Source organism: Pan paniscus, chromosome 18 (genome assembly GCF_029289425.2).
Source record: "Pan paniscus chromosome 18, NHGRI_mPanPan1-v2.0_pri, whole genome shotgun sequence".
In the NCBI taxonomy this organism is placed as follows: Eukaryota; Metazoa; Chordata; class Mammalia; order Primates; family Hominidae; genus Pan; species Pan paniscus.
This window is the reverse complement of record NC_073267.2, coordinates 2,621,369-2,648,639: the sequence shown is the minus strand read 5'-3', so window position 1 is coordinate 2,648,639 and position 27,271 is coordinate 2,621,369. Positions and strand designations below refer to the sequence as shown.

The 27,271-nt window shown below is 57.3% G+C and overlaps 1 protein-coding gene across 24 annotated transcripts in view; it reads left to right on the top strand.

Moving 5' to 3' along the window:
* Positions 1–10,229: 10,229 nt before the first annotated feature.
* The window catches only part of LOC129392988 (polycystin-1-like), a 27,804-nt gene continuing 10,762 nt past the window's right edge, over positions 10,230–27,271 (top strand). For 12 of the 24 annotated variants that reach the window (XR_010110404.1, XR_010110402.1, XR_010110406.1 and 9 more), the window contains exons 1-6: positions 11,079–11,098; positions 22,931–23,102; positions 23,227–23,422; positions 24,917–25,087; positions 25,174–25,317; positions 25,412–25,607. Coding sequence is in view for 16 of the 24 variants with exons in the window: in XM_063598231.1 (XP_063454301.1) it covers positions 11,094–11,098; positions 22,931–23,102; positions 23,227–23,422; positions 24,917–25,087; positions 25,174–25,317; positions 25,412–25,607 (884 nt within the window). In the remaining 8 variants the exon portion in view is untranslated. Of the gene's footprint in view, positions 10,652–11,078; positions 11,099–22,837; positions 23,103–23,226; positions 23,423–24,916; positions 25,088–25,173; positions 25,318–25,411; positions 25,608–25,697; positions 25,825–25,904; positions 27,270–27,271 lie in introns of those variants that run through there. The other 12 variants (XR_010110400.1, XR_010110399.1, XM_063598226.1 and 9 more) reach the window with 3 other exon arrangements.

The window sequence follows — 27,271 nt, the reverse complement described above, 5'->3', positions numbered from 1 at the left end:
TTTAAGGCAAGTGTGATCAGTAGTGAGGGCAAGGCTTCTGGAGGAGGGAGGGTTTGCACTGGGCTTTGGGGATTGAGCTAGAGTCTGACACGAGAGAGAAAGACAGTCCCCAGGTGGAGGGAGTCAATATGCATAGGCTGAGAGTGCTAGGAGATGGGCACTTTGTGCCGAGGTGGCCAAAGTGTGGCCCAGTTCCTTGGAGGAAAGGAGAGGTAATCAAGCTGGTAAGGTAGGATGGGGTCAGCTGGGAAGGGAAACCTGAGTGTTATTCCTAGGAGCTTGGAAATTGTACAGCGGGAAGTAGAGAGCTGTGCGTGGCTTTTGAGCAGAACAACAGAGGACGCTGTGCTACAGGAATATTGGGGACTGGCAGGAGGGGGTGGATGGTGGAGCCTGTAGGCCTGGAGATGAGATTGATGGGGGTTGCAGTCACCCAGGGGAGGGGTAATAGGAACAGAGAGGACCTTCAGGAAAGAAGCTGTAGGCCTGGAGGCAGGGAAGGGAGGGTCAGAGTCCATGCCCATGGGCAGAGACCAGTGGGATGCTGCAGTGGATTAAAGATGGATTAAACCCCAGCACTTTGGGAGGCCGAGGCAGGCAGATCACCTGAGGTCGGGAGTTCGAGACCAGCCTGGCCAACATGGAGAAACCCCGTCTCTACTAAAAATACAAAATTAGCCAGGTGTGGTGGCTGGCGCCTGTAGTCCCAGCTACTCAGGAGGCTGAGGCAGGAGAATCGCTTGAACCCAGGAGGCGGAGGTTGTGGTGAGCCGAGATCGCGCCATCGTACTCCAGCCTGGGCGACAAGAGCGAAACTTGGTCTCAACAAAAAAAAAAAAAAAAAAAAAAAGGCCGGGCGCGGTGGCTCACGCCTGTAATCCCAGCAGCATTTTGGGAGGCCGAGGCAGGCAGATCACGAGGTCAGGAGATCGAGACCATCCTGGCTAACACAGTGAAACCCTGTCTCTACTAAAAATACAAAAAATTAGCCGGGTGTGGTGGCGGGCGCCTGTAGTCCCAGCTACTCGGGAGGCTGAGGCAGAAGAATCGTGTGAACCTGGGAGGTGGAACTTGCAGTGAGCTGAGATCGCACCACCGCACTCTAGCCTGGGCAACGGAACAAGACTCCATCTCAAACAACAACAACAACAACAACAAATAAAACTAGAACAGGCAGCCAGCAAGGGCAAGGCGGGGGCCAGCGAGGGCAAGGCAGGGGCCGGCATGGTGGGAAAGTTCAGCAGGGAGGCCTTGGGATGTCCGGATTCTTGGCATCTTCAGACCTGGAGAAGAGAGGAGTCCTGTGGGCCAGGGCAGGTCCCTGAGACAGGGTCCGAGTTTGAGATGGGCCCTGGGAGCTGGGGGCGGAGAGTGAGGTCCGTGTTCCCCTGGGAGGGGTGCTACAGCCCCGCACCCTTCTGGTGCAGAGCTGGCTCTGCCAGGGAGGGGAAGGTCTCCATGGGTTCCTGTCCTCGAGGGGAGAGAGCGCCCTGGGTCTCCTTGGGGCCTTGCTCTGGGACTTTCGCTCCTGTTACCCTCTGACGGCCCGGCCCCCTGGCATCCTTACACCGTGCCCTCTAACTCCTGCCAGTTCCTTCTGACTGTCCTGGGTGTCTGGAAGGATGTGTGCTGTGAGCCCCCAGCCAAAACGACCCCTGGGAGCCATGGATCAGGACAGTCTCTTTCTGGCCCCCATTTTCCAGCCTCTTCCCTACACTCTGCCCCCAGAGTGGGGCCCTCGGGCTGGCCCTTGTGTGCCAGGAGAGGGGGCGCAGGCACGAGTCAGGCCTCCTCAGGCTTCCAGACTCTGCCTGGAGCCCCACCCTCAAGGGAGCCTGCCCTGGCTCCTCCTGCCCCACTTCTGGCTCCCTGGATGCTCTCCAGCCCTTCCCCGGCGGCTGCATGGCCGCTGTAGGAGCCTGGGAGCCTCCTGAGGACAGGGCCCTGTCCTGCCTACTCCTGTTCCCGCCAGGCACTCGAGGGAGAGCTCTGTGGCTGAGCAGCAGAGAGCTGGGCTGGACTTCAAGGGGCTCTTAGCAAGCCAGGGAGTGGCAAAGCCGCCACGGCCTGTGCCCCCAGGGCACCTCCCAAGACCCTCCTCTGGAGCTCAGCGGTCTGTGCCCTCCGCGGGGTCCCCGGCTCGCTATGTGCCCCTGGGCATGTGGCATTCCCTGTCTGGGCCTGCTCCCCTCTCCATGAAATGAGGGGGCAGGAGGAGCCGATCTCTGAGGTCCCTTCCAGCTCAAACACCTTATGTTCTATGAAATCCGTGTGAACGTTGCCATGGAGACGTTGGAGGAACTGTGGCAGCACCGAACGCAACTTCCACCCGAGAGAGGAGCACTGAGTCACCCCAGCACGTGGGTGACATCACAGGTAAGCTCTCTCCGGTGTCCAGGTGTGCAGCAGTCTGGTGTCCTCCTGAGAGGTCACCCCCCTTCAGCCTGCTCACCATGGTGGCCCTGAGGCCCTACCGGGTGGGTCGGGACAAACAGGTGTCCATCCCTGTCCGAATGGGGACCATTTGTCTGTTGCCTGCAGACGTGACCACAGTGACTCAGGTGCTCCCAGACGGGAAGGCGGCAGAGGTGATCTGCCACACAGAAGATGAGCTAACGGGGGAGTCATGTGCGCCTCTGTGGCTGTCAGAGCAGTATCCTCACTCCTACGGAGCCAGTTGCCTGCTCTCAGCAGTGCTGGCTTCCTGCGCCTGAGCTGAGTGAGGGCGTCCGCTTAGCCATTGGAGGAGGCAGCATCAGGGCTCCTGGCTGCAGGCTCTGCCGGCAGCCTCAGAGTGACACACATGGCCTCACGGCAGGTGCAGGGATCCCTGTCGATGAACAAAACAGACCCCTGCGTAACCGTAACAATCACTGACTACCCCAGACTGCACCAAGTGCTTTCCTTGCAACGTTTCTCTTTTTTTTTTTTTTTTTTTGAGATGGAGTCTTGCTGTGTCACTCAGGCTGGAGTGCAATGGCGCCATCTCGATCTCGGCTCACTACAACCTCTGCCTCCCAGGTTCAAGCAATTCTCCTGCCTCAGCCTTCCGAGTAGCTGGGATTACAAGTGTCCACCACCATGCCCGGCTAATTTTTGTATTTAGTAGAGACAGGGTTTCACCATGTTGGCCAGGCTGGTCTTGAACTCCTAACCTCAGTTGACCCACCTGCCTCGGCCTCCCAAAGTGCTGGGATTACAGGTGCCCACCACCACGCCTGGCTAATTTTTTTTTTTTTTTTTTTTTTTTGAGACGGAGTCTGGCTCTCGCCCAGGCTGGAGTACAATGGTGCGATCTCGGCTCACTGCAAGTTCCACCTCCCGGGTTCACACCATTCTCCTGCCTCAGTCTCCCGAGTAGCTGGGACTACAGGTGCCCGCCACCACACCCGGCTAATTTTTGTTTTTGTATTTTAGTTGAGACAGGGTTTCACCGTGTTAGCCAGGATGGTCTGGATCTTCTGACCTCGTGATTCACCTGCCTCGGCCTCCCAAAGTGCTGGGATTACAGGTGTGAGCCACCACACCCTGCCCTTTTTTATTTTTATTTTTATTTTGAGATAGGGTCTCACTCTGTTACCCAGACTGAAGTGCAGTGGTGTGGTTCCGACTCATTGTAGCCTCGAACTCTTGGGTTCAAGCAATCTTCCCACTTCAGTCTCCCAGCAATTTTTTAGTTTTTTTATAGAGATGGGGGACTCACTATTGTCCAGGCTGGTCTTGAACTCCTGGGCTCAAGGGATCCTCCCGCCTTAGCCTCCCAAGATGTTGGGATTACAGGCGTCAGCCACCGTGCCCAGCCTTGTTTTCTAAGAGTCTAAATTAAATCACAATTATCTGATTCTTCCACATTTGATAGAACTCGTCCACAAAAAGATCTGGATTAAGTGTCTTTTCCTGACATGGCTTTTGATACGTTTTCAATGTGTTCTTTTGTTATTGGTCTATTTGGGGTTTTAATTTTTTCTAGAATTGGTTTTTACAGTTTGTAACATATAAGCATCCCATATAGATTTCAAAAATGTAGGCAAACAATTGCACATAATTTTCTTTTATAATTTTTAACTTTTTTCATCTCTGTGAATAAACCTTCATTCTTCATCTGAATGTCCCATATTTTCTTTTTCTCTCTCCTTTTCTCTCAGTCACACTTACCAGAATTTTTTCCTAGAAAAATCTTAGCAACTATATCTATTAAATAGCTCGATTTTATTCATCAATTCTACTTTCTTTTTTTTTTTTTTTTTTTGAGGCCCAGCCTACTCTTTCTTTTAAAGTAACTAATTTCTGCTCTTTACTTTCTAATTTCCTTCCATCTTTTTTGGGGGGTTTATTTTACAGGTGTTTTTCTAGAATGTTGAAATAAATACTTAATTTATATATTGGTTTGATTCTTCATGCTAACTAATAAAAACAAGTGAAGTTATCCGTTTCTCTCCATGTATAACTTTGACTGCATCCCCATAGATTTTCTATGATGTTTGCTCATTACTATTCATTTCCTTTTTTTTTTCTTCCTTCTTTTTTGAGACGGAGTCTCGCTCTGTCACCCAGGCTGGAGTGCAGTGGCATGATCTCGGCTCACTGCAACCTCCACTTCCAGGGTTCAAGTAATTCTCCTGCCTCAGCCTCCCTTGAAGCTGGGATTACAGGCATGTGCCCCCACGCTCTGCTAATTTTTGTATTTTTAGTAGAGACAGGGTCTCACCATGTTGGCCAGGTTGGTCTTGAACTCCTGACCTCTGGTGATCCGCCTGGCTTGGCCTCCCAAAGTGCTAGGATTACACTCATGAGCCACCCCACCCAGCCTATTCATTTCTATATGCTCTAATTTTTATTTATTTATTTTTTGAGACAGGGTCTCACTCTGTTGCCCAGGTTGGAGTGCAGTGGCACGATCTCAGCACACTGCAACCTCCCCATCCCGGGTTCAAGCGATTCTCCTGCCTCAGCCTCCCAAGTAGCTGGGAATACAGGCGTGCATCCCCACACCCAGCTAATTTTTGTATTTTTGGTAGAGATGGGGTTTTGCGATGTTGGCCAGGCTGGTCTTGAACTCCTGACCTCAAGTGATCCACCCACCTCGGCCTCCTGTAGTGCTGGGATTACAGGCGTGAGCCACCGCACCCAGTCCATGATTTCCATCTTTACCTTTCAGTGATCTGGGCTGTCAGGGTGTCCAGCTGTCCTGTGACCCTCTGCGGATGGTTCTTCAGGCCTCTCTACTCAGGTGGGAGTCCCTGAATTAGGGTGTGCTTGTGGGAGCTTCAGTTTTGATCTGGTTTCAAGATTTGATGCAGTGAGCAAGTGAAAGTACCCAAAAGAGCCTCTAGGGGGCGGTGGTGTTTAAGGCCACGTTCTTTTTTTTCTTTTCTTTTCTTTTCTTTTTTTTGAGATGGAGTCCAGCTTTGTCGCCAGACTGGAGCGCACTGGCGCGATCTCGGCTCACTGCAACCTCCACCTCCTGGGTTCAAGCTATTCTCCTGCCTCAGCCTCCCGAGTAGCTGGGATTACAGGCACACACCGCCACACCCAGCTAATTTTTGTATTTTTAGTAGAGACGGGGATTCACCACGTTGGCCAGGATGGTCTCCATCCCCTGACCTGGTGATCCACTCACCTCGGCCTCCCAAAGTGCTGGGATTACAGGCGTGAGCCACCGCGTCTGGCCAAAGGCCACGTTCTTATCTAAGCTTTTCCTCTGACCTTGCCTAACATCTGTAATGCCAAAATAGTTAACAAGCCCTATTTTGTGTACAATACAGCTTATTAACTGTGCTACTCAAAGTCTCTATATCTTTACTGACATAAAAAAATTGTCTCTTTGGCCAGGTACGGTGGCTCACGCTTGTAATCCCAGCACTTTCGAAGGCCGAGGCAGGTGGATCACTTGAAGCCAGGAGTTAGAGACCAACCTGGCCAGCATGGTGAAACCCTGTCTCTACTAAAATTACAAAAATTAGCCAGGTGTGGTGGTGCACACCTGTAATCTTAGCTACTCAGGAGACTGAGGCACGAGAATCACTTGAACCTGGGAGGCAGATGTTCTGGTGAGCTGAGATTGTGCCACTGCACTCCAACATCCTGGGCAACAGAGCGAGATTCTGTTTCAAAAGAAAAAAAAATTGTCTCTCTCCTTTTTTTTTAGACAGGATCTCACTCTGTCATGTAGGCTGGAGTGCAGTGGTGCCATCATGGCTTACTGCAGCCTTGACCTTCTGGGCTCAAGTGAGCCTCCCACCTCATCCTCCCAAATAACTGGGACCACAGGCGAGCTCCGCTATGCCTGGCTAATTTTTTGTTTGTAATTTTTGTAGAAATGGGGTCTCTTGGCTGGGCGCGGTGGCTCACAGCTGTAATCCCAGCACTTTGGGAGGCCAAGGCGGGTGGATCACGAGGTCAGGAGATCGAGACCATCCTGGCTAACACGGTGAAACTCTGTCTCTACTAAAAATACAAAAAATTCTCCGGGTGTTGTGGCGGGCGCCTGTAGTCCCAGCTACTCGGGAGGCGAGGCAGGAGAACGGCGTGCGCCCGGGAGGCGGAGCTTGCAGCGAGCCGAAATCGCGCCACTGCACTCCAGCCTGGGTGGCAGAGCGAGACTCCGTCTCAAAAAAAGAAAAAACAACGACCAAAAAAAAGAAATGGGGTCTCTCTGTGTTGTCCACGCTGGCCTCAGTGATCCTCCTTCCTTGGCCTCCCAAAGTTCTGGGATTACAGGCATGAACCACTGTGTCCAGACAAAAATTGATCTGTAAACTTTTTGAGACAGCATCTCACCCTGTTCCCCAGGCTGGAGTGCAGTGGTGTGATCATGGCTCACTGCAGCGTCAACCTCCTGGGTCTACTTGATCTATAAACTTCGAGGGAAGGTGTAATAAACCCTCCCGCAATGTCTTTGTTTTTCAAAATCTTTGTATTTTACAGTTTAGCTTCGTGGGCTGATGTTCTATTTTGTTTGTGTGTGTGTGTGTGTGTGTGTTTTGTTTTTTTTTTTTGAGACACAGTCTTGCTCTTGTTGCCCCGGCTGGAGTGCAATGGTGTGATCTTGGCTCACTGCAACTTCCACCTCTTGGGTTCAAGAGATTCTCCTGCCTCAGCCTTCCGAGTAGCTAGGATTACAGGTGCCGCCACCACACCCCGCTAATTTTGTATTTTTAGTAGAGATGGGGTTTCTCCATATTGGTCAGGCTGGTCTCAAACTCCCGAGCTAAGGTGATCCGCCCGCCTCAGCCTCCCAAAATGCTGGGATTACAGGCGTGAGTCACCGCACCTGGCCAATGTTCTATTTTTGAGAACACAACGGTTCATAATATATTCTACATAGACTATACCTGTTATGTGTAGATAAACAGACTCTTTTCCCATTTAACACCTTTTGCCTTAGGTTTATTTTTCTGGTATCAATACTGGCACACTTACTTTGTTTGCAGTTTCCTGTCTTTTTTTTTTTTTTTTTTTTGAGACAGAGTCTCACTCTGTCACCCAGGCTGGAGTGAAGTGGCGGGATCTCGGCTCACTGCAACCTCTACCTCCTGGGTTCATGCGATTCTCCTGCCTCAGCTTCCCGAATAGCTGAGACCACAACTGTGTGCCACCATGCCCAGCCAATTTTTGTATTTTTAGTAGACACGGGGTTTCACCATACTGGCCAGGATGGCTCAATCTCTTGACCTCGTGATCCACCCGCCTCGGCCTCCCAAAGTGCTGGGATTACAGGCATGAGCCACTGTGCCTGGACTTTTTTTTTTTTTTTTTCTTTTTGAGATGGAGTCTCATTCTGTCACCCAGGCTGGAGTGCAGTGGGGTGACCTCGGGTCACTGCGACCTCCGCCTCCCGGGTTCCAGTGATTCTCCTGCCTCAGCCTCCCGAGTAGCTGGGATTACAGGCACCCACCACCATGCCTGGCTAATTTTTGTATTTTTAGTAGAGACGGGGTTTTGCCACGTTGGCCAGGTTGGTCTCGAACTCTTGGCCTCAGGTGACCCGCCTGCCTTGGCCTCCCAAAGTGCTGGGATTACAGGTGTGAGCCACTGTGCCTGGCCTGGCTTTCTTGTTTCTTTTCTCCTCTTCTAGTTTCCCCCTTTTAGGCTAACAATTATTAACTGTTAATAAAAACCCTCAGGTCTGTATTTTATCAAGAAACATTTCCCTCATGTCTTCTTCCCTGAACCAAACAAGATCTCTGGCACATTTTATTTGCTCTGTCTCACCACATGGTTTTTGTTTTTTTGTTTCTTTGTTTTTTGAGATGGAGTCTCACTCTTGTTGCCCAGGCTGGAGTGCCATGGCACAATCTCAGCTCACTGCAACCTCCACCTCCTGGGTTCAAGCGATTCTCCTGTCTCAGCCTCCTGAGTAGCTGGGATTACAGGCGCGTGGCACCACCCCCAGCTAATTTTTGTATTTTTAGTAGAGACGGGGTTTCACCATGTTGGTCAGGCTGGTCTCGAACTCCTGACCTTGTGATCTGCCCACCTTGGCCTCCCAAAGTGCTGGGATTACAGGCATGAGCCACCGTGCCCGGCCCACAGTTTTTCAAATAGTTTAGAATTTCATTTCCAGGTAACTAATTTGCTTCTTTAAACATATGTCTTTTCTATTTAAGAAATCCTTTCTAAACAATTGCATTTTATTCCACAACCGCCTTCAAACAATCATTGAGACTTGGTTAATCTGTTTTGCTCATTTGGCAGCAGTTTCTTGTGGCTGTTTCTTCCCTCCACTGGAGTCCTTGAATCTTAAGTCTGTCATTTGACTGCAATTAAAAGCTGGGTTTGGAATACAATCGCAGCCTTACCATCCACCTGCTGTGTGACCTGGTAAATTTCTTTTTTTTGAGACGGAGTCTTGCTCTGTTGTCCAGGCTGGAGTGCAGTGGTGCAACCTCGGCTCACTGCAACCTCTGCCTCCCAGGTTCAAGCGATTCTACTGCCTCAGGTTCCCTAGTAGCTGGGATTATAGGTGCCTGCCACCATGCCTGGCTGATTTTTGTATTTTTAGTAGAGATCAGGTTTCACCATGTTGGCTAGGCTGGTCTCGAACTTCTGATCTTGTGATCTGCCCACCTCGGCCTCCCAAAGTGCTGGGATTACAGGCATGAGCCACCACTCCCAGCCAGTTCTTTTTTTCTTTTTTCCTTTTTTTTTTTTTCGAGACAGGGTCTTACTCTGTTGCCCAGGCTGGAGTGCAGTGGCACAATGAGGGCTCAGCGCAGCCACTGCCTCCTGGGCTCACACGCTCCTCCGGCCTCAGCCTCTCGAGTACCTGGGACTACAAGCGTGAGCCAGTTTGGCTAATTTTGGCTAATTTTTGTAGAAACGGGGTCTCGCCATGTTGGCCAGGCTGTTCTCCAACTCCTGGGCTCAAGGGATCCACCTTCCTCCCCCTCTCAAAGTTCTGGGATTACCGGAGTGAGCCACTGTGCCCGCTGGCAAATTTCTTAAACTGTCTGTGCCTCAGTGACCTCATTTAATAAAGGGAATAATTGTAGCACGCTTTTTCTAGAGCTGTGAAGATTCAATGGAATACATAAGGCAATAAATGAATGGATGGGGAATGAAGGATGTGGGTTTCCTCCCTCTTGTCTTTCAATAAGCTCTCACCATCAACCTCCCATTGCCTGTTCTCTCTCTTCCCCCTCTCTCCCTCTGTCTCTCTCTTAGCCAGGAAACCTGGGGTAGGGAGGCTTGAAGCCAGCGGGTGCGTCGGGAGGCTGCGGGTACTGACTGGGGACGCGCACGGAGATTGCGGGAGAAGGATCCAAGCCGCGGGAGAAGGATCAGGGTGGAGCCTGTGGCTGCTGCAGGAGGAGGAACCTGCCGCCTGGCCCACACCACAGGAGAAGGGCGGAGCCAGATGGCACCCTGCCCACCGCTTCCCGCCCACGCACTTTAGCCTGCAGCGGGGCGGAGCGTGAAAAATACCTCGTGCGCCTCGGCCGACTCTGCAGTGCGACGGGCGGAGCTTCCAGACGCTCCGCCCCACGTCGCATGCGCCCCGGGAACGCGTGGGGCGGAGCTTCCGGAGGCCCCGCCCTGCTGCCGACCCTGTGGAGCGGAGGGTGAAGCCTCCGGATGCCAGTCCCTCATCGCTGGCCGGGTCGCGCTGTGGCGAAGGGGGCGGAGCCTGCACCCGCCCCGCCCCCCCCCACCCCGCGCCCCGCCCCCCCTCGCCCGGCCCGCCCCGCGCCGCGCGGGGAGGAGGAGGAGCCGCCGCGGCGGGGTCCGCACTGCAGCGTCAGCGTCCGAGCGGGCGGCCGAGCTCCCGGCGCGGCCTGGCCCCGAGCCCCGAGCGGGCGTCGCTCAGCAGCAGGTCGCGGCCGCAGCCCCATGCAGCCCCGCGCCCGCCATGCCGTCCGCGGGCCCCGCCTGAGGCGGCCTCCGCGCGCGGGCGGGCCTGGGGACGGCGGGGCCATGCGCGCGCTGCCCTAACGATGCCGCACGCCGCACCCGCCCGCCTGGCGCTGGCCCTGGGCCTGGGCCTGTGACTCGGGGCGCTGGCGGGGGGCCCTGGGCGCGGCTGCGGGCCCTGCGAGCCCCCCTGCCTCTGCGGCCCAGCGCCGGGCGCCGCCTGCCGCGTCAACTGCTCAGACCGCGGGCTGCGGACGCTCGGTCCCGCGCTGCGCATCCCCGCGGACGCCACAGCGCTGTGAGTAGCGGGCCCAGCGGCACCCGGGAGAGGCCGCGGGACGGGCGGGCGTGGGCGCGTTCCCTGGCCCGGGACGGGAAGCAGGACGCGGGCCAGGACGCTCCCAGGGCGAGGCTCCTGCGCGGCACGGCGGCCCTGCTAAATAAGGAACGCCTGGAGCCGCGGTTGGCACGGCCCCGGGGAGCCGAAAAACCCGGGGTCTGGAGACAGACGTCCCACCCGGGGGCTCTGCAGACGCCAGCGGGGGCGGGGCGCGGAGGCCGCGCTCAGCTGGGAGGACAAACAGTCGCTAATTGGAGAGGAATTGGGATGCGGCCTGGGGCTGCGGGGTACCCGGAGAGGTGGGGATGGCTGTAGGGGGCGGCAGGGAAGAGTTCCAGGAGGTGTCTGGACAAGGATTTGATGGATGTGCAAGAATTGGGCTGATGCTTAGGACGGGGCGATGAGGTGGGTCCAGGAGAAGGGGGGTGAACGGTGTGAGCAAAGACCGTGAGGCTGGAGGCTGGCCACGGGAGGTGTGAGGGGTAGGGGCAGGGTGGGAGGTGGGCTCGCGGGTGGGCTGGGGTCATGAAGGGCCTCAGGCGCTCTGCTGTTGGGTTCCAAGGCTATCCTGAGAACAGGGGTGAGGGGGGATTGTCGTGGGGGGTTAAAGCCTCGTCATGTTCGCTTTCGGGAGGTAAAAACAGCAGGTGGCCTTTATGGAGACGCTGCCCAGAGCCAGGTCTGTGCTAGGCTCCTGTTGGGGGTCGTCATGCGGAATCTTGACTCTGACCATCCGGGGCTTAGGGACCGTGGAGATTTGTATTTCACAGATGAGGAAACAGGTTTGGAGAGGTGACACGACGTGTCCCAGGCATCACAGCCGGGATGTGCATAGCAGGGGTTTGGAACTATGAGGTGCCCAGGACCCAGGGTTGGATTGAAAAGGGCGCAGGGGACTAAGATAAGCAGACAGTTGTCCCCAGCGCTGGGGAGAGTCTTGGGACCAGTCTGATGCCTTGTATTTCCCAGGCTCCAGGCTCCTCGCCGGGACAGTGTCTCCTTGGGTGCGTGCTGGATCCCTGGGGGACGTGGCACATCCCCAGGCTTGCTAAACATTGGGTGGGTTCTGGCATTTGGTTTTGTAACGTTTCTGGGTCACTCCCGCCTGTGGCCACCCTTCCTTAGGGGAGCCTTGTGTCCTTGGGGCTTTGCTGGGTGGTCTCGAGGGTGGGAGAAGAATGGGTTCTCCTGGACCAATGGAGCCCGTGCCCCTCGGGGCCACATTGCTCCTGCGCTCCCTGACTGCGGACGCGTGTGTCTCGCGGCTGTCTCTGTGGAGATGGCCTCCTCCTGCCTGGCAGCAGCGCCCACAGAATTGCATCAGACCTACCCCACCCATTGTTTCTGATGCTGTAGCTGAGGGCTTCTCTGTCTGCCAGGCCGGTCACTGGGGACTCTGTCCAGGTCCTGGTGGTTCCTGCTTCCCAGCACCTGATGGTGTCCATGAGAGCAGCCCCTCAGGAGCTGTCCAGGAGAGAAGGGCGCTGGTGGCTGCTGAGCGGAGAGCAAGGCCCGTGTTCTCCAGGCCCTTGGCACAGCAGTGGAGCCCCCGCCCCTGCCTTGTGTTGTCCTCTTAGGCTCTGGTCCTGGGGTTTGGAGGAGAGGGACCCTGGGAGTTGGTGGCCTGTGCCAGCCTGAGCTGGCAAGATTCCGAATGCCAGGCCCCTCAAGTGTGCAACAGGGCACAGGGTGACCTCATGTGGGCAGGTGGGTGCTGTTCTGTACACACCTGGGGCCGCCGCTGGGAGAGTTCTGGAAGGTGGGGTGAGGGGACCCATGGGAAACTAGGGCCTTAGGAAGGATGTTAAGGCCCTGGCTGGCCCCCCAGGCCACCCTCTGTGCTGTGGGGGCAGCCCAGCCATTTTGCTGTCTACCCTGCAAACTCCTCCTCGGGGAGACGGCTGGGTTTTCCCCAGGGAAGAGGGGTCAAGCTGGGAGAGGTGAAGGACACAGATCACAGCTGCTGGCAGGTGTTTAAGGGTCCAGGAGCGTTGCTGTCGGGGTGTCACCAGTAGCCTTCCTGGGGGGCTCACGCAGGTGCCTCTCCACTTGTGGCTCCCTGGCTGCTGAAGCTCAGCAGGGACAGCTGTGTCCAGTTCCAGGTGGAGGACAGCCAGGGCTTCTGAGGCCACAGCCTGCCTTGGGTTAATGATGCTGCCGAGAGGTGGTGGCTTTTGGAAAAGATGGCGTACTGCAAAACGTGCTGCTCTGCGTGGCTCGAAGCTTCGTGGGGAGACGTGGGCAGAGCCGTGGCTGACTCACAGACCCCCCACCCCAGAGCCTGCCCTGCCCTCCCTGCCCATGTATTTTTTTTTTTTTTTTTTGAGACAGAGTTCACTCTTGTTGCCAAGGCTGGAGTGCAATGGCACGATCTCGGCTCATGGCAACCTCCGCCTCCTGGGTTCAAGCGCTTTTCCTGCCTCAGCCTCCCGAGTAGCTGGGATTACAGGCGTGCACCACCATGCCTGGCTAATTTTGTATTTTTAGTAGAGACAGGGTTTCTCCATATTGGTCAGGCTGGTCTTGAACTCCTGACCTCAGATGATCCGCCCACCTCGGCCTCCCACAGTGCTGGGATTACAGGCATGAGCCACCATGCCCAGCCCTGACCCATGTTTTGAACCAAATTCCAGCCACCCTTTTATCTGCAAGCATTTTGGAGGGCATCGCAATACTGCAGACCCACCTAACACAACAGACAATTCCTTCATGCCACCGAAGGCCTGGTGTGTTCACATTTTTGGTTTAATAGTTTGAATTAAGAGCCAAATAAGGTCCACACACTGCAATTAGTTGATGTCTTTTTTTTTTTTTTTTTTTTGAGAGGGAGTCTTGCTCTTGTCTCCAGGCCACAGTGCAGTGGCATGATCTCAGCTCACCGCAACGTCCGACTCCCTGGTTCAAGCGATTCTCCTGCCTCAGCCTCCCGAGTACCTGGTAGCTGGGTTTACAGGCATGCACCACCGTGCCCAGCTAATTTTTGTGTTTTTAGTAGAGACGTGGTTTTACCGTGTTGGCCAGAATGGTCTCGATCTCCTGACCTCGTGATCTGCCCACGTCGGCCTCCCAAAGTGCTGGGATTACAGGCGTGAGCCACCACACCTGGCCAATGTCTTTTAAAAATATATACGTTTTTGTTTTTGTTTTTTTGAGACGGAGTTTCGCTCTTGTTGCCCAGGCTGGAGTGCAGTGGCACGATCTCAGCTCACGGCAACCTCCGCCTCCCGGGTTCAAGTGATTCTCCTGCCTCAGCCTCTCCAGTAGCTCGGATTACAGGCATGTGCCACCATGCCTGGCTAATTTTGTATTTTTAGGAGAGACGGGGTTTCTCCACGTTGGTCAGGCTGGTCTCAAACTCCTGACCTCAAGTGATCCGCCTGCCTTGGCCTCCCAAAGTGTTGGGATTACAGGTGTGAGCCAACGCGCCCAGACAAAAATATATATGTGTCTTTAAGGCTGGTCAAGCAAAGCATTGGGACTGGAGAAAGAATGAAGAATTCTACCTGGCTGTGATCAATTCGTTGTGAACACCACTGTGCTTGGACCAGCTAGCTGATGTCTTTTGTTTTGTTTTGTTTGAGACGGAGTCTGGCTCTGTCACCCAGGCTGGAGGACAATGGTGTGATCTCGGCTCACTGCAGCCTCCACCTCCCGGGTTCAAGCGATTCTCCTGCCTCAGCCTCCTGAGTAGCTGGGATTAGAGGCGCGTGCCACCACGCCCGGCTAATTTTTAAAAATATTTTTAGTAGAGATGGGGTTTCACCATGTTGGTCAGGCTGGTCTTGAACTCTTGGCCTTAGGTGATCTGCTTGCCTCGGCCTCCCGAAGTGCTGGGATTACAGGTGTGAGTGATGCATTTTATTTATTTATTTATTTTTTATTATTATTTGAGATGGAGTCTCACTCTGTTGCCCAGGCTGGAGTGCAGCAGTGCCATTTCGGCTCACTGCAAGCTCCGCCTCCTGGGTTCACGCCATTCTCCTGCCTCAGCCTCCTGAGTAGTCTGGACTGGTGCCCGCCACCATGCCCAGCTAATTTTTTGTATTTTTAGTAGAGACGGGGTTTCACCGTGTTAGCCAGGATGGTCTGGATCTCCTGACCTCCTGATCCGCCCGCCTCAGCCTCCCAAAGTGCTGGGATTACAGGCGTGAGCCACTGCCTGTCTTTTAAATGTCCGATAATGCCTAGGAGCTTCCCTTCCTCTCTTTTTCCTTGTGCAATTTGTTGAAGAAACTGGCTCCTGCAGCCTGGATTTCTCGCTGTGTCTTGGGGGTGCCACCTCCATGGTGTCACCTCTGTGGTGCTGTGAGTGTGTCCTTCGTGTTTCTTGTAAATTGGTCATTGGAGCCGACATCCCATTGTCCCAGAGGTTGTCCTGGCTGGCACTGACCTAGGTGTAGATGTCATCAGCTCAGGGCCCCCTGCTCTAAAGGCCACTTCTGGTGCTGGTTGCCACTCACCCTGGCTGGGGGTCACCTGGGTCTGCTGCTGTCTCGCAAATGCTGGGGTCCAGGACTGGGCACATCGAGGGACTTGGTAGGTGCTTGGTTCACTGATGTAAAATATAGGAGAACCCGGGGCCTTGCCCTTTCCCACCTGCATCCCTGAATGACAGAAGAGTGTGGGAGAGTGTAGGGGCAGGAGGCGCAGACCCCGGGGCCCCTGCCTGGGATTGGCGTCGGGGAAGACAGGCATTCTGGAGCGACCCCTAGGCCTGATGCCTTAGAGCGCAACTGCCAGAGACACAGCTTCCTTGGGGGGCTGGCCAGGCCACGGAGGGGCCCCTGGCTCCCATTTCTGGTCCCTGGATCCTGAGAGCGAGGAATAGGGATTGTCACCAAGGCCTCCATGAGCCCTCAGCAGAAGGAGGGCCACCCTCGAGGGCTCCGTTATCACTGGAGCCCGCGTTCAACCAACACGCAGATGATTCTCCAAGGACAGAGATGGATGATGGGGAGGGGGCTGGCCTGGAAGGACCCCCAGTGCAGGTGACATTGAAGCCAGGTTTCAAAGCTCCCACAGGGAGCTGCCCAGAGAGAGTCCCCAAGGGGCAAGGTGACTCGGGGGCAGGGGTAGGGCCTCTGTCAGGAGAGCCTAGGAGAGGCCCGTGTCTTCTAGGAAGAGCCCTGGCAGCAGAGCGGAGGCAGTGATGAGGACCTGCATCCTGCATGTCCAGCTGGCCTCACCCGGGGTCCCTGAGCCGGGTCTTACGTGGCTCCCGCACTCGGGCGTTCAGAACGTGCCTGCGTGAGAAACGGTAGTTTCTTTATTAGACACGGATGCAAACTCGCCAAACTTGTGGACAAAAATGTGGACAAGAAGTCACACGCTCAGTCCCGTACGCGATTGCCGGCAGGGGTGGGGGAAGGGATGGGGAGGCTTTGGTTGTGTCTGCAGCAGTTGGGAATGTAGGGCACCCGAGCTCCCACTGCAGAGGCGACTGTGGAGACAGAGAGCACCTGCAGGTCATCCATGCAGTATCGGCTTGCATCCAGATCATACAGGGAACACTATGATTCAACAACAGACAGGGACCCCGTTTAAACATGGACAAGGGGTCACTCACGCCTGGAATCCCAGCAGTTTGGGAGGCCAGGGTGGGTGGATCGCTTGAGCCCAGGAGTTTGACACCAGCCTGGGCAACAGGGTGAGACCCCGGTCTCTAAAAAATAAAAGAACATTGGCCGGGCGTGGTGGTGTGCATCTGTGGTCCCAGCTATTCAGGAGACTGAGGTGGGGCATCACTTGAGCCGAGGAGGTCAAGGCTGCAGTGAGCTGTGATCACACCACTGCACTCCAGGCTGGGTCACAGAGCAAGACCCTGTCTCAAAAACAAAAAAACAAAAAAACAAAAAAAACCCACAGGATCTGAACAGAGATTTCTCCAAAGAAGACGCACGGATGGCCAACAGCATGTGAGAAGATGGTCGGCCTCATTAGTCATGAGGGAAACGGAAGTCAAAACCACTGTCCAGCCGGGCGCGGTGCCTCATGCCTGTAATCCCAGCACTTTAGGAGAGCAGATGGCTTGAGGCCAGGAGTTTGAGGCCAGCCTGGGCAACATAGCGAGACCAATAAATAGATATTAGTGGTGGCGCCTGTAGTCCCAGCTAGTTGGGAGGCTGAGGGGGGAGGATTCCCTGAGTCTATGAGGTTGAGACTGCAGTTAGCTGTGATGGTGCCACTGCACTCCAGCCTGGGCGACTAGGAAACGGTCTTTAAAAAAAAAAAAAAAAAACAGGGTGGGCGCGGTGGTTCACGCCTGTAATCTCAGCACTTTGAGAGGCCAAGGTGGGCGGATCACAAGGTCAGGAGTTTGTGACCAGCCTGACCAACATGGTGAAACCCCGTTCTACTAAAAATACAAAAATTAGCGAGGTGTGGTCGTGGGCGCCTGTAATCCCAGCTAATTAGGAGGCTGAGGCAGGAGAATCACTTGAACCCGGGAGGCGGAGGTTGCAGTGAGCCAATATCACACCACTGCACTCTAGCCTGGTCAACAGAGCGAGACTCTGTCTCAAAAAAAAAAAAAATTGCAGAGCATGGTGGCGCATGCCTGTAGTCTCAGCTACTTTGGGGGCTGAGGCAGGAGAATCGCTTGAACCTGGGAGGCAGAGGTTGCAGTGAGGCAAGATTGCACCATTGCACTCCAGCCTGGGAGACAGAGTGAAACTCTGTCTCAAAAAGAAAAGGTCTAGGAAGAGTCCGCACGCTCTCCCCGCCGTGGCCATGCCGGGCCCCTCGCTGAGCTCTCCGTGTTCTTGTCTCTCCATACCTCATCACGGCACTGCAGGGTTGCAGCCACTCCTGGTCTCATTTTACAGACCAGGAAATTGAGGCTCTGAGAAGCCGTGGTGGAGATGATTTCATCAGCATGCTCTGGGGCAGACCCCTGGAGCCGCACAGGGTGCCTGGGGCCCACACTAGTGCCCTGGTTTATAGACAGAGGTGGCAGTGGCGCTTCCGAGTCGGGCTGGGATGTGCTTGCACTCCCCGAGGGGCTGAGGGGCCGAGGGGCCCTGCTCCCAGGTGCAGCTGCTTGGGTGCTGCCAGCCCCTCCCACCTCTCCCTCCCTGGCTCATCCCTGCTGTGTCCCTTCCCTCTAGTTTCCTGTTCAGTTTCAGGAAGGAGGCTGGGAACCCAGATGTAGGGAATTTGCGCCCTGGAGTCAGACCTGGGTTCACGTCCCAGCGCCTCCACTTCTGGTGTGACCTTGGTCCAGTCTCTCAGCCTCAGTTTCCTCACCTGTAAAGTGGGCTCCATGATTAGATGCACCCTGCAGGGCAGTGTAGCAGTGACCTGGCTCAGCCACTGGCAGCCCCAACAATCAACTTGTTAAAGTAGCTCTGTCGGTTCCCTCAGGGGTTCCAGGGGCGCATTCCCCTGTCCTCCATGCACTGTGAGACCTGCCCTGCCACAGAGCAGAGTGTAACAGCCTGAGGGTGAGAGCCAGGCACTGTGCCTGTGCTTAGACCGGACACTGGACGACAGGAGCCAGTGCAGCCTGGGCGGGTGGACTCCTATGGACCCCTCAGCACCCAACCTCGGTGCCTTCAGCGCAGGCCCGAGTGGCTGTGGGGGCTCACAAGACCCGGCCCACTCCTGCTTGTGCCTACATCTGGGTGTTTGCCCATTGGTGCCTTTTGACGCGTTCTGGTGTGTGTGAGACATGCGGGGCTGGGAAGTGTTGGCAGAGCCGCGAGTACCGTCCTCACTCCTTTTGTTCTTTTGACGTAAGCTGGCGAGTGGCGCTGCCTGAGTTCCGCTCAGTGCCCGCCCTGACGTGCGGACCCTGCTGCATCCTTGCTGTTAGGTGGTGGCGGTGTGCGCTGTCGCTGGTGGGCACCGAGAGCCTTTGGGAGCTTTGGGGAGGTTGTGCCAAGCTTGAGCCTCGACGTCCCCCTTCCCGGCTTTCTGTTGGCTCTTCTGAGGCCAGGGCATCTCTGTGAGGGCCTCCTGCTGGAGCCATCTCTGTGGATCTCCTCTGCCATCCTGGCCCACGTGTGGGTGATGCGCTGGCCACCATCTGGTGACAGTGGCCGGGCACCGCTGCCAAATGTGGGTCCCGCATCTGCAAGCCCCTCCCTGGGTCCCCTAGGGTATGGGGTGGTTCTGCCACTGCCCTCGCTCCCCCACCTTGGGGTGCCTCTCCCCCTGCTCGTGGGGGAGACCCTGCCTGGGATCTGCTTTCCAGCGAGGAACATACTTTGGAGGGAGACACACGTGTTCTTTTCCGGAGCTCTGCAGTGGCCACGGCAGCCCAGCCCGCCAAGCACCCTGGAATGAAAACATCCCGCTGCCGTCTGGGCCTGGCCTGCACTCTGCTGCCTGCGCTCCAGCTGGCTGAGGCCGGGCACGTCTGCGGGCACAGCGGCGGGGGCGCCACAGTCTCCCTGCAGAGTGAGCGCAGCTGGAAAATGCAGCTCACGCCCTTTCCCAGAACACCTCGCTCTTCATGGCTTGGCAGCTGTCCTCGCCTAGGGGCCGGGGTGCCCAGGCACTGGTGGCAGGAGAAGGGCTACATCTGGGGCTGAGGCGGGCTGGGTCCTTTTCTCCCTGCAGCTCCCGAGGCCCAGCCCTGGCCCAGCCTGGCGTTCCTGACCTTAGGAGCGCCATGATCTGAAGACAGGCTGGCTTCTGTGAGGCCACCTCGGAAAGGGCTTTGTGCCCAGGCAGAGGCGGAAGCCAGCTCTTCTTTCTGGTTGAGGCAGGAATGAGGCCAGCGCTGGGGCAAGCCCATGCCCAGGGAACGTCACAGCTGTGGGAGTACAGGGGCTCCGGGTTCTGAGCCCGTCCACTGTGCATCGTGGCCCTGGCCTCAGGATGGCTCATGCCATCATTGGCTGTGCCCACAGCCGAGTGGGTGATGGGATTCCGGCTGCCCCGCTGGATCTGTGCTGCTGCCCTCTCCAGGGCACTGCTGTGCCCGCACAGCCGGGCGCAGATGGCCAGTTTGCTTGCCCCCCTCCCACCCTCTTCCTAACTTGGCTTCCTCCATTGACACACTGGACCCTGCTGGCTGCCCGGGGAGGTGTTTGGGGGATGGTGTTGGGGGAGGAGGAGGGCCCCTTGAGCCTCAGTGTGCCCATGAGGAGCATAGGGCCAGTGCAGCACCTGCCCACACAGGCTGTGAAGGGTGGGAGTGGAGAGGGATGCAAGGGGGTCGCAACGCCTGGCTCCATGTCAGCTGCGTGCAGGGGCACCAGGAGCCGGCCCTCATTCTCCCCTTGAACTGGAAGGGTGGCCCCGACCCCAGCGGCAGGTGGCATACGTATGAAGCGCTCTCCTTCCTACACCCCACAGGTGGGCTTGTCTCCAAACGGCCCTTTTTGAGCTGGCTGTGTTTTTCCATCAGTGTAGGCAAGGACATCGCAGACTCCCCTTTCTCGTCTCCCTCGTTCAGCCTCCGAGGCCGGAGTCTCCATCCCTGTGCCTGCCTGTGGGTCCCGGGAGGACTCGAGGCTGCCCATGTCACCCCCGGCGTCTCATGCTGGGGACAGTTCAGCCGTGGGAGGGATCTGTTAAGGACAGAATGCCGCTGAGCCTGGGGCTCCCCGGCTAGTCTCACACCCCGTGTCTGGGACCCAGAGACCCTCGTGCAGGGCTCTGTTGCCTGGGGCCTGGCAGCCTCGTCCTCTATCAGAGGCTGCAACCCCCACCCCTCGTGGGGCCAGGGTTGTGGCCGGCCTCCCTGGCCCTCACCATGGAAGTGGTAGGCGGAGCCAGCAGCCGTCTGCCCAGCCTGGGGCTGCACTGTTTTTTTTCAAATGAGCACCGTCCCAAACTGCAGCCCGTTAATTTAAACAGGATCATTTCCGGCCCTGGAAGCCGCCTCACTCTCCTTAAATGGAAAGGAGCACAGCACAGAGGGAAACAGATGAGGTCATGGCTCGGCTGGCCCAGCGAGGAAGGGGCCGCAGTGGGGGTGGCACTGCCGCCTGTCCCCTGTCCTCTCCAGCGCCCACACTGCAGCCCATTTCCTCACCCTGGGCCTGCTCTCGGGAGGGACGGGCCTGGGGGTCCTCTTGCTGGGCGGAGGGGAACCGGCTCCTCCAGGAGAGGACGGGGCCTGGCAGGGGGCACGGGGCCTCCCTGGGTCTGGCGTCCTGTCCTGCCCCTGCCGAGGGAGGAGTGGTTACATAAGCTCCGCAGGCGGCCCCTCCGAGCCGGTCCCCCCAGCCCAGTTTCCAGTAAGGCGGCCAGCGCGGGTGGGGGTGCCGGGCCTGGCGCACGCCCGCCGCTGACCACAGGTGTCTGGAATGTGCAGATGTTTCTTTGGGAGCTCCGTCCGGCCCCCAGACCCCACTCAGCATCTGGTCTGGGGAGTGGGCACCTGGGGCACTCAGCTCTGAGTGTGAGGCTCTGAGGCAGGTCTGGTTTGTCTGGGGCCATTCCCTCTGCTGTGGATTGGGAGGGCCCCGGGAGCTGCCCCACACCCAGGGAAGTTCTCCTCAGTCCCACTGTTGCACGCCCCGACCTCGTCTCCCCCGGCCCAGGAGCGCCTGTGGGGCAGAAGGCCCAGCCCCAAGACTTCCCGGCCCTGCCAGCCTCAGGCTTCACCCACCCTCGCGCCAACTGTGGGCAGAGCCCAGGGGGAGGGCAGGAGAGCCAGCGCCTGGCTGGGAACACCCCTGAGGGGCCGAGGCTCCAGGGCGAGGGGGCCCGACCTGGGGTTCACACGCCCGGGTGGCAGGCAGACCCGCTGCAGCATGAGACACGTGTCAGCTACCTCGGGCCGGCAGGCTGGCCCTGCTTCCCACAGCCCTGGGACGTGGCCCCACCTGTAACAGGGGTGTGGAGGGGCAGCCTCCAGGCCTGGCCACACCCTCTGCTGTTGCTGCTCCTGCTCCAGGATTGGCAACGGTGCTGGGAAGGGGTGAAGACCCGTACTGTGGCCACACACCTGGGACTTCCTTCTCCACCCAGTGGTGCCCCAGCAGCCGCTAAGGAGCCCGCTGGGTCCCACGCTAGGATGGTCCTAACTCCTCCTGCCTTCCAGATCGGACGCTTGGCGCTGGGGGCCCCTTGTGTCCCAGGGCTGGGGCACCGTCCTGCCCCCCATGGGGGTGTACTCCTCCCGACAAGCTTGGCTTCAGCTTCCCTGGGAGCACATCCTGGCCCTCAGGCACCCATCAGGCTGTCCCTGTGCACCTGGCTCCCACCCTTCCAGCTCATAGCAGGAACTGGGGTGAGGAGTGCGTGGGGCAGCAAGGGCCTGGGACCCCAGAGGACCCTGCACTCTGCTCTGTGCTCTTGCCTGGGCTTAGGGCCGCTCGGTGGTCCTGCTGCCAGATGCCTGGGCCCTGCTGTGTCCCCCATCCTTGCAGGGAACCAGAACGTGGGGGCAGGGCATCAGACAGTGGCGATGATGTCACCTGGCGGGTGCAGAGGAAGCCCGAGGGGCGGGGTGGGGGGGCTGGCGCGAGGCTGCCTGGCTAGGCCTTGGCGTTCCCCCAGAACGGCAATGGCAAAAGCAGATGGAGACGTGGAAAAGTACGGGAGCAAGCGGGGCGAGGACTCCACGGGGACCCCTGTGCTGGTCCCTGTCCCTGAAGCCCACACCTGAGTCCTGCCCAGGGCAGATGCTTCCACACCCAGGGGGCACCTGAGTCCTACCCAGGGCAGACGCTTCCACACCCTGGGGGCTGGGGGACTGCACCTGGCTCCTGTCTGGGCCCCAGCTTCATTCCACTGCCCTGGGCCCTGGGAGCTCGGCCGAGCGGGGTCCCCAAGACCTTGCTGCATTTCTGGGCCTTGGGCTGGGGTGAGGGCCGGGAGAAGGAGCCAGCCTGGAGCCTGGCACGCAGGGAGTGCATGGCCAGAACCGGTGACAGGCGGGGCTGCCTGCTGGCGTGGAAGAAGTGTCCATGGCACCCGCAGGCCTGGTTCACAGTGGGATGGGCGGGGAGCGGGGGGGCTCTGGGGTCCTCGGCTGACCTGCCCCCACCCCTGCCCTGGCTTGTCAGCTCCCAGCAGCAGCCACTCGATGGATTTTCCAGAAAATGAGGTGTCGCCAAACATCTTCAGACTTTTCCTTCTTTCCTTTCTCCCGTGGCCTGGGTGGGAGCTGCTCCCCATGGCTGGGGGCAGGTGTGAGAGCCTGTGCCCCTCCCTACGGCAGTTTCACAGCTGTGTCCCTTCCAGGGGGCCTGCCTGTGTTCACCGTGGCCTCTGCAGCACCTCTCGCCCCTTAGGGCTGCTGCACCTCATGTCCCGGTGCCTCATTTCTCCCTAAAGCATTGGTTCTGCTGCCGCTGCAGCCGCTGGAAAGGACATGGTGTGGAGGACAGAGAGGCTGCTGCCCCTGGAGGAGACCTCGCCCTGCCAGGCCGTCTGCCTCACCCGCCACCTCACAGCCTTCGGCGCCAGCCTCTTCGTGTCCCCAAGCCATGTCCGCTTTGTCTTTCCGGTGAGTGACCCTGTGCTCCTGGGAGCCTCTGCAGAGTCGAGGAGGGCCTGGGTGGGCTCGGCTCTATCCTGAGAAGGCACAGCTTACACGTGACCTTCTGGGCCTGGCGGCTGTGTCCTTACAGGAGCCGACAGCGGATGTAAACTACATCGTCATGCTGACATGTGCTGTGTGCCTGGTGACCTACATGGTCATGGCCGCCATCCTGCACAAGCTGGACCAGTTGGATGCCAGCCGAGGCCGCGCCATCCCCTTCTGTGGGCAGCGGGGCCGCTTCAAGTACGAGATCCTCGTCAAGACAGGCTGGGGCCGGGGCTCAGGTGAGGGGCGCAGTGGGGTGGCAGGGCCTCCCCTGCTCTCACTGGCTGTGCTGGTTGCACCCTCTGGGAGTGAGTCTCGTCGCAGGTGTCAGAACAAGGCAGTTTTTGCAGTGCTGTGTGAAGGGCTGGTGTGTTCATCCTGGGAATGACCTCATGAGCACTCACTGTCCCTGAGGACTAGGACAGCTCCTAGCTGGAAGTAGGTGCCAGTCAGTCAGGGTGGGCAGCCCACGTTCTGCACGGTAGCGTGGCCCCACAAGTGACGTGAGCATCGCTACCACTGTGGGAGACTGTGCATCCACCCGGGATCCTGACTGCATAGCTCGTCTCTCAGACGGAGGCGCCAGCACCCTCCCCGTGGCTGTTTCTTCAATACCTCCATTTTCCTTTCATTGGAATTGCCCTTCTGGCATTCCCTTTTTTTCGTTTTTCTTTTTTTGGAGATGGAGTCTCGCTCTGTTGCCCAGGCTGGAGTGCAATGGCGTGATCTTGGCTCACAGCAACTTCCAGCTCCCGGGTTTAAGCCATTCCCCTTAAGCGATTCTCCTGAGTAGCTGGGAGTACAGGTGCACGCCACCACACCCAGTTAATTTTTCAGCATGTCAGCCAGGCAAACTCCTGACCTCAGGTGATCCTCCTGCCTCAGCCTGCCAGAGTGCTGGGATGACAGGTGTGAGCCACCACACCTGGCCGTGTTCCCATTTTTTTATCTCCGTGCTGCTTTCATCTTCATTGCCCAGTTCTTTCTTTTGATTACTGACTTTTAAAAACTGTCGGCCAGGCGTGGTGGCTCACACCTGTAATCCGAGCACTTTGGGAGGCTGAGGCAGGCAAATTACGGGGTCAGGAGATCGAGACCATCCTGGCTAACGGTGAAACCCTGTCTCTACTAAAAAATACAAAAAAATTAGCCCGGCGTGGTGGCAGGCGCCTGTAGTCCCAGCTCCTCGGGAGACTGAGGCAGGAGAATGGCGTGAACCCGGGAGGCGGAGCTTGCAGTGAGCTGAGATTGCACCACTGCCCTCCAGCCTGGGTGACACAGCAAGACTCCATCTCAAAAAAAAAAAGAAAAAAAATACTGTCACCTGGGTCTGTCACTGGGAGAGGAGGTGACACAGCTTCACGCTTTGCAGTCTGTGCATGAACTGAGGGACAGGTGTGTGGTGCCGGTCACCGGTTGTGGCGTGACTGAGGCGTGGACAGGTGTGCAGTGCGGGTCACTGGTTGTGGTGTGGACTGAGGCGTGTGCAGCCATGTTTGCATGTCACAAGTTACAGTTCTTTCCATGTAACTTAATCATGTCCTTGAGGTCCTACTGTTTATTGGACAAATTGCAGTAACCACAGCTCCTCGTGTATGGCAGAGCCGTGCAAAGCCGGGACTGCCTGTGTGGCTCCTTGAGTGCATGGAGGCCAAAGCTGAGATGACTTGCCTGGGATGCCACACGTGTTGGGCAGCAGACCGAGCCTCCCACTCCTCCCTCTTGCCCCCCAGGTACCACGGCCCACGTGGGCATCATGCTGTATGGGGTGGACAGCCGGAGCGGCCACCGGCACCTGGACGGCGACAGAGCCTTCCACCGCAACAGCCTGGACATCTTCCGGATCGCCACCCCGCACAGCCTGGGTAGCGTGTGGAAGATCCGAGTGTGGCACGACAACAAAGGTCTGTGCGGACCCTGCCAAGCTCTGCTCCTCTGCCCCCGCATTGGGGCGCCCTGCGAGCCTGACCTCCCTCCCGCGCCTCTGCAGGGCTCAGCCCTGCCTGGTTCCTGCAGCACATCATCGTCAGGAACCTGCAGACGGCACGCAGCGCCTTCTTCCTGGTCAATGACTGGCTTTCGGTGGAGACGGAGGCCAATGGGGGCCTGGTGGAGAAGGAGGTGCTGGCCGCGAGTAAGGCCTCGTTCCATGTTCCCACTCCGTGGGAGGTTGGGCAGGGTGGTCCTGCCCCGTGGCCTCCTGCAGTGCAGCCCTCCCTGCCTTCTAGGCGACGCAGCCCTGTTGCGCTTCCGGCGCCTGCTGGTGGCTGAGCTGCAGCGCGGCTTCTTTGACAATCACATCTGGCTCTCCATATGGGACCGGCCGCCTCGTAGCCATTTCACTCACATCCAGAGGGCCACCTGCTGCGTTCTCCTGGGCGCCAACGCCGTGTGGTACGGTGCTGTTGGCGACTCTGCCTACAGGTGTGTGCCGTAGGGGTCGGGACAGCCTCTTCCTGCCCAGCCCTTCCTGCCCCTCAGCCTCACCTGTGTGGCCTCCTCTCCTCCACACAGCACGGGGCGTGTGTCCAGGCTGAGCCCGCTGAGCGTCGACACAGTCGCTGTTGGCCTGGTGTCCAGCGTGGTTGTCTATCCCGTCTACCTGGCCATCCTCTTTCTCTTCCGGATGTCCCGGAGCAAGGTGGGCTGGGGCTGGGAACCCGGGAGTACTGGGAATGGAGCCTGGGCCTCGGCACCATGCCCAGGGCCGCCACTTTCCAGTGCTGCAGCCAGAGGGAAAGGCGTCCACCAAAGGCTGCTCGGGAAGGGTCAACACACTTGAGCAGCCTTAGCTAGACTGACCAGGGAGAAAGAGAGAAGACTCAGAAGCCAGAATCGTGAAAGAACGAGGGCACTTTGCTAAGCAGACGCCACGGACAACTGCACAGCAGCACGCCAGATAACTCAGAAGAAGCAAGCACGCGGCTGTGCACGCTTCCGAAATGCACTCCAGAAGAAAATCTCAGTACATCTGTAGCAAGTGAAGAGGCCGAGTTAGTCCCTTAGAAACCTCCCAGTGGCCGGGCCGGGTGTGGTGGCTCACGCCTGTAATCCCAACACTTCAGGAGGCCGAGGTGGGCGGATCTGAGTCCAGGAGTTTGAGACCAGCCTGGGCAACATAGCAAGACCCCATCTATATAAAATATTAAAAAGGGCCAGGCGCGGTGGCTCACGCCTGTAATCCCAGCACTTTGGGAGGCCGAGGCGGGCAGATCTCTTGAGGTCAGGAGTTCGAGACCAGCCTGGCCAACACAATGAAACCCCGTCTCTACTACAAATACAAAAACTTAGCTGGGCATGGTGGCGGGCGCCTGTAGTCCCAGCTACTCGAGAGGCTGAGGCAGGAGAATGGCATGAACCCAGGAGGCGGAGCTTGCAGTGAGCCGAGATTGCGCCACTGCCCTCCATCCTGGGAACGGAGCAAGACTCCGTCTCCAAAAAAAAAAAAATCCCACAAAGAAAAGCCCAGGCTCAGAGCCTTCAAGATAGAATTTTTCTAAGCAGTTAAGGAAGAATTAACACCAATCCTTCACAGCCTCTTTCCAAGAATACAGCAGGTGGGAACTCTTCCCATTCATATGGAAACGGTAGGCCGCACCCTTTAGGGATACACACCTGGGGTCCTCAAGAGGTTACATGCAAACTAACCCCAGCAGCACACAGAGAAGGCGCATAAGCCGCTACCAGGAGGGGTTGCTCCCGATTCCGTGGCAGGAACCAGAGGCCACATGTGGCTGCTCGTATTTAAGTTAATTAAAATGGAACGATGGCCGGGCGCGGTGGCTCACACCTGTAATCCCAGCACTTTGGGAGGCCGAGGCGGGCAGATCACTTGAGGTCAGGAGTTCCAAGACCAGCCTGGCCAACACAGTGAAACCCCGTCTCTACTAAAAATACAAAAAATTAGCTGGGCATCGTGGCAGGCACCTGTAATCCCAGCTACTCAGGAGGCTGAGCCAGGACAATCGCCTGAACGCGGGAGGTGGAGGTTGCAGTGAGCTGAGATTGAGCCAGTGCACTCCAGCCTGGGTGACAGAGCGAGACTCCATCTTAAAAAAAAAAAAAAATGATATTTAAAACTCTGTTCC